We start from the raw sequence: 5,774 nt of genomic DNA, 5'->3' as shown, positions 1-5,774 counted from the left end.
AGGAAGAGATTCAGAGATGAGCAGCAGGCCAGCAGGATTATCTCCCACATGAAGACATCACGAAGCCTCCACATCATGTGCCACATCCCAGTCTTCTGCTGGATCACTGCTACAGTACTCGAGGATGTTTTGGAGAGAAGAGAGGGAGGAGAGCTGCCCAGAACCCTGACTGAGATGTACATCCACTTCCTGGTGGTTCAGACCAAAGTGAAGAAGGTCAAGTATGATGGAGGAGCTGAAGCAGAACCACACTGGAGTCCAGAAAGCAGGAAGATGATCAAGTATCTGGGAAAACTGGCTTTTGATCAGCTGCAGAAAGGAAACCTGATCTTCTATGAATCAGACTTGACAGAGTGTGGCATTGATATCACAGCAGCCTCAGTGTACTCAGGAGTGTTYACACAGATCTTTAGAGAGGAGAGAGGGATGTACCAGGACAAGGTGTTCTGCTTCGTCCATCTGAGTGTTCAAGAGTTTCTGGCTGCTCTTCATGTTCATCTGACCTTCATCAACTCTGGGGTCAACCTGATGGAAAAAAATTCACCATCATTTTTCTCTAAACTTTTTATCAAATCAAATATAAACTATCTTCATCAGAGAGCTGTTGACCAGGCTCTACAGAGTCCAAATGGACACCTGGACTTGTTCCTCTGTTTCCTCCTGGGACTTTCACTGCAGACCAATCAGAGACTCCTACAAGGTTTGCAGACACAGACAGGAAGTAGCTCACAGACCAATCAGGAAACAGTTCCGTACATCAAGAAGAAGATCAGTGAAAATGTGTCTGCAGAGAAAAGCATCAATCTGTTCCACTGTCTGAATGAATTGAATGATCGTTCTCTAGTGGAGGAGATCCAACAGACTCTGAGTTCAGGAAGTCTCACCACAGATAAACTGTCTCCTGCTCAGTGGTCAGCTCTGGTTTTCATCTTAGTGTCATCTGGAAAAGATCTGGATGTGTTTGACCTGAAGAAATACTCTGCTTCAGAGGAGGCTCTTCTGCTTCAGAGGAGGCTGCTGCCAGTGGTTAAAGCCTCCAACAAAGCTCTGTAAGGACACAGATTGGTACTGCAGTTAATTTTAATAGAGAGAAATCTTGAAATATTGATCCAGCTTGTTTCAATTTATTCAGAGTTAAATTGTCTCCGGATATTACCCAATAGCTGTCCACACAAAGAAGAGAGATCAGCTGATAGCCATGATTTCACATATTCAAAAAGCAAATCTTAAAAACTGAAATTAGATTAAGTCAGTTCATGGTGCATTTTAAAATTTGTTGTGACAGTCTTCTTATTGACTGTAGTTGTAGTGCTGTATTGCTTTAAGCTTGGAGAACCAATTAAATGAGGGGTGTCAAACTCCAGTCCTCAAGGGCCACTGTCCTTCAGTTTTTAGATGTGCCACAGTCATGGGCGCCGCCAGGAATTTGGGCCCCATAACATAAAATTTAATTGGGCCCTCCCACACAGCTGCTGTTACAATTGTTTGAGTCTTTCTGACCTATCAAAGTGTCACAACTTTTAAGACTTGCAACTTGCTTTGTTGGGTCCAATACTGATAACGAGCACAATATTTACTGCTCATGAATTTTACATGCTACAGTTCACATACTGTATTCAAGTAGGTTGCTTAAATTTTTTCTTGGTTTTATATACTGAAATGTCTCTCCCCACCAGCAACAGTCAAAATTAACATGCAACTACACATAAAGCAATCCAGACTTCTCAAAGTCTGTGTATTTTATTCAAGCTGAAGTACATAACTTTAATAAGAAAAATGTTTTCTCCATATTTGTTAAAGCCTTCACCATGTCGTAACAGTCTGTTATGAGGCAGACAATCTGTGAAAACAATCAACCTTTTCCACCTTCTCCCTGAATTACTATTACAGTTTAAAGTAATGCACAATTCTGTCCAATACAACCAATCAGAATTACTAGGACGCTCTTTGCACTGTCAATCAACCTCATTCACTCACTGCTAAATGTGCTAATAGTGGAAAAACAACTCATTGTGACAGAAATTTTTTTTATCTCTTGTCATTGGTAGCTATGCCCACTAGACTGAGAATTCACAAAAAGATGCATTAGCTGCAGCATAGGGATGAGTAGCCACATGAGATTGGGTTTTACAGCACTAAGACTGTCTTGCCACTGATTTATTTTTTCTAGATAGTACTGGGAGAAAGCAGAGGAAATAGATTTTTCACAAATTATTTCTCATGCCAATACATAATGACAGTTTTAACAAATGTGTAAAAAAATAATATAAAAGTGACATACTGTAGCTTTAATTTCACTTAGGAGAGGACGGATCACGAGGGAAGTGGGTTAGGGCTGCTTCTGACTGACTCATTTGTTGTTCAGTGGTAAAAGGTACAGGCTAAATATTTAAATAAGTTGGTAATTTCTTTCCTTAATTCAATAAATGTTAGTGAAATAGAGGTAATCAGTAGACTGTAGCTAAGCTAACTATGCTGAATGGTTGATAATCTTACACAGTCTACCCACCTCTCAAGAGAAAAACTGGGTTATAAATTGACACTTTTACCTTTTTCTCTCTCTGTCTCAAATTTTTGGAAAATGTACTTTATTATTTTTCTTAGTAGCATAGTAACAGCCACAGTCATTCTTGTTTTCTACTCATTGCTGCTAGTAATGGAATATTTACTTTGAAAACGTAGATTTAATCGGATTACTGATTACTGTAGTTAGATTACTGAGTACTTAATTTCGAAAGTAACCAAGTTACATTAAAAGTTACGTTTTTAGTTACTTTCAGTAGCTTTTGACAACAACACTCCACCACCTGCGAAAATTACATTAATCTTTGCCAATGCTTAATTGCAAGTTATTTTATAATAGTAACATCAACAATTTATCTCCACTTATAAGGTTTAACTGAAGGGGAGATTGTTTAATGGTTGCAACAGTATAAAAAAATTTAGTAATCTGTGTGTTTTTGCATGTTTCACTATTGTCTGGAAAACATTAATAAGGATTTTAAAGCAATATGTATCTGTAGTCTGACTAGTGGATTTGAAATAGCAATGTGTTAGATTACATCTAAAAGTTACAGGGCAGTGGCCCTCCAGGATTGGAGTTTAACACTTGTGAACTGTAGAATAAACCAGTTCACAATAAAGAGCAACATAAACATGTTTAAATTAAGAGAGTCCCTTCAAACTCAAAGAGCATTGTTGACTGGAAAGATAAACTTGAATTCTGATTAATTGTTTAATAACAGATGTTCCTCCCTGTCTCCTCAGACTGAGTGGCTGTAACCTCTCAGAGAGAAGCTGTGAAGCTCTGTCCTCAGTTCTCAGCTCCCAGTCSTCCAGTCTCAGAGAACTGGACCTGAGTAACAAYAACCTGCAGGATTCAGGAGTGAAGCTTCTCTCTGCTGGACTGAAGAGTCCAAACTGCAACCTGGAGACTCTCAGGTAAAATGTTTACAACCCTGGTGAAACCAGATTTCTGTAGTTTACCTGCTTTCAAAGATGATATAATTATTATTTGTTATAATAAATGTCTGACTGTGACATGGTTAACCTGCTAATTCTCAACACATGATAATGGATAATTTTAATTTCCTGCAGGCTGAAAGAACCAAAAAGAGAATTAAGAAAAGTGGAGGTAAAACTTCCACTGATAGTGTAACTCTGTGTACTTGACAGATTGCTGCATCCTAGTTGAAGAATGGATCATTATTGCTGATCTTTCCAACCAGCAGTTGTCAGACTTTCTCAAACATCATGCAGAAAATGTTGATTTTCATTACCTACAAAAGGAAATTCAGTTTTATTAATATTTCATATTATTAAATGGTTAAGCACCAGTTTGTTGTGTGTTTCACTCTCCAATAAATGTCCAGTTCAGACCTTGGGCTCAACTCAATGTTCTCATCTTCTCATCATGTGATGAATTGCGTGTCTGCAGCTTATCAGGCTGTTTGGTCTCAGAGGAAGGCTGTGCTTSTCTGGCCTCAGCTCTGACCTTTAACCCCTCCCATCTGAAAGAGTTGGACCTGAGCTACAATCATCCAGGAGACTCAGGAGTGAAGCTGCTGTCGGCTGGACTGAAGGATCCAGACTGGAGACTGGAAACTCTCAGGTATGGAGGAACCTGCTGCAGGAGCAGAGAAGGTCTGATAGAGGAGGAAGAGCAGAAACGTCTTTAGTTAGTCTGATGGGAAATGTTTTGTTTGAAGATAAGTAATTAGCGTGGAACCCTGTAATTTATAATTAATGAATAATATGCTGAAAATACGACTTCACATTTTGAACCTCTTTTTATCTCTTATGACAGGCTAAATCACACAAATTATTGCTGTTAATTTTGTCAGTGTAACTTTGCAAACTGCAGCCCGTTTAAACTGTAGGAATCTTTCCTATGGTGCTGAATAAACTTGAAAAACCAACCCATCTACTGGAACCACAATGACATGGTAGTCAGAGCAGCAGGGGGCCAAATATAGGGCGCCATCATGGATCTAACAAATTTTAGGATTCATTTTAAAATTCTTATGTTTGTTTTTAAATCACTGCATAATCTTGCCCCGGCTTACCTCTCTGAGCTTCTTCACCCCTACGTACCTTATCGGTCACTCAGGTCAGCAGATCAGCTGCTCTTGGAAGTACCAAGATCCTGAAGGGGACAGGGCTTTCTCTTTCATGGGTCCTAACGACTTGCCTTTGCAGGCCAGAGAGGCCCCTTCACTGTCCACTTTTAAAGTTTGGCTTAAAGCCCATCTATTTTACTTGGCTTTCAACACCAGCGGGATCTAGTTTAAAATTGTACGTTTTGTTTTTAAACTGTAAGAGTTTTTATTTCTTTATTGTTATGTTGAGTTTTAATGTACAGCACTTTGGATCAGCTGTGGTTGCTTTAAAGTGCTTTATAAATATAGTTGGTTTGGTCTGGTTTGGGTGGCCAGTTTTGATGAGGCCTCCTGTCAAGCTATTAGAATGAATGAAAACATTGCTAACAAAATGCCTCAATATGTGTCAACTTTAATGCTTATGGAATACAATGGGATGGAATCTCAACAGATTTAAATTGGGGAAACAGCAGAATACTTAGAGGGTAAGAACTGATTATGTTTGGATGTTTAAGAAAGACAAAAACAGATGTTTATCCAGGAAACGGATCAGTCCTGGATTTAACACTGGTGTTCAGGAAGATTTTAGCTTATTGTGGGATGAGATTTATTAGACGCCTCTTCTGGAGGCAGAGATCATTACCCAGTTTTCTGGAATATTCTCCTGACTGAGTACGACTCACAAAGAAAATTAAAGAGTGGAGGGTGCTTAATGGAGATAAATAGGTACTCTGAATATATTTATTAATATATTGAGATTCAGCCATCTTCAAACTGTCACATTACCCACTGAGGAGTTCAGCAATTAGATTTCCATGATGATCTACAGAAGATAAGGGCATTAACATAATGTTGGACCAATGCAGACCAATCGGCCCCAAGAAGCAAAAATGAGAACAAAACCAGCTTCATGGTGGTCAGAAGGATTTTTAAATTATAATGTATAAGATGTGTGAAACGTGAAAAAAAAACTATTCCAATGGCAAAGAGAGAAATTTACAAGATTTAGTAATTCTGTCCATGTGGTTTATTGACCTCCACCATGGGGCAACATCTGGACACACATATGAATGGAATCAGTAAAGAAAGAAAGAAAGAAAGAAAGAAAGAAAGAAAGAAAGAAAGAAAGAAAGAAAGAAAGAAAGAAAGAAAGAAAGAAAGAAAGAAAGAAAGAAA

At 38.6% G+C, this 5,774-nt stretch overlaps 1 protein-coding gene across 1 annotated transcript in view; it reads left to right on the top strand.

The window, feature by feature from the left end:
* Positions 1-5,774, top strand: part of LOC103474041 (protein NLRC3-like) — a 69,587-nt gene that overhangs the window by 11,475 nt on the left and 52,338 nt on the right. The window contains exons 2-4 of the mRNA XM_017307741.1: positions 3-1,049; positions 3,235-3,441; positions 3,938-4,111. Coding sequence (XP_017163230.1) covers positions 3-1,049; positions 3,235-3,441; positions 3,938-4,111 — 1,428 coding nt within the window. The remainder of the gene's footprint in view (positions 1-2; positions 1,050-3,234; positions 3,442-3,937; positions 4,112-5,774) is intronic.

The sequence above is a fragment of the Poecilia reticulata genome, linkage group LG12 (assembly GCF_000633615.1).
Source record: "Poecilia reticulata strain Guanapo linkage group LG12, Guppy_female_1.0+MT, whole genome shotgun sequence".
NCBI classification, from domain to species: domain Eukaryota; kingdom Metazoa; phylum Chordata; class Actinopteri; order Cyprinodontiformes; family Poeciliidae; genus Poecilia; species Poecilia reticulata.
The sequence above is the reverse complement of the archived record's forward strand: the minus strand, read 5'-3'. Positions and strand labels throughout refer to the sequence as shown.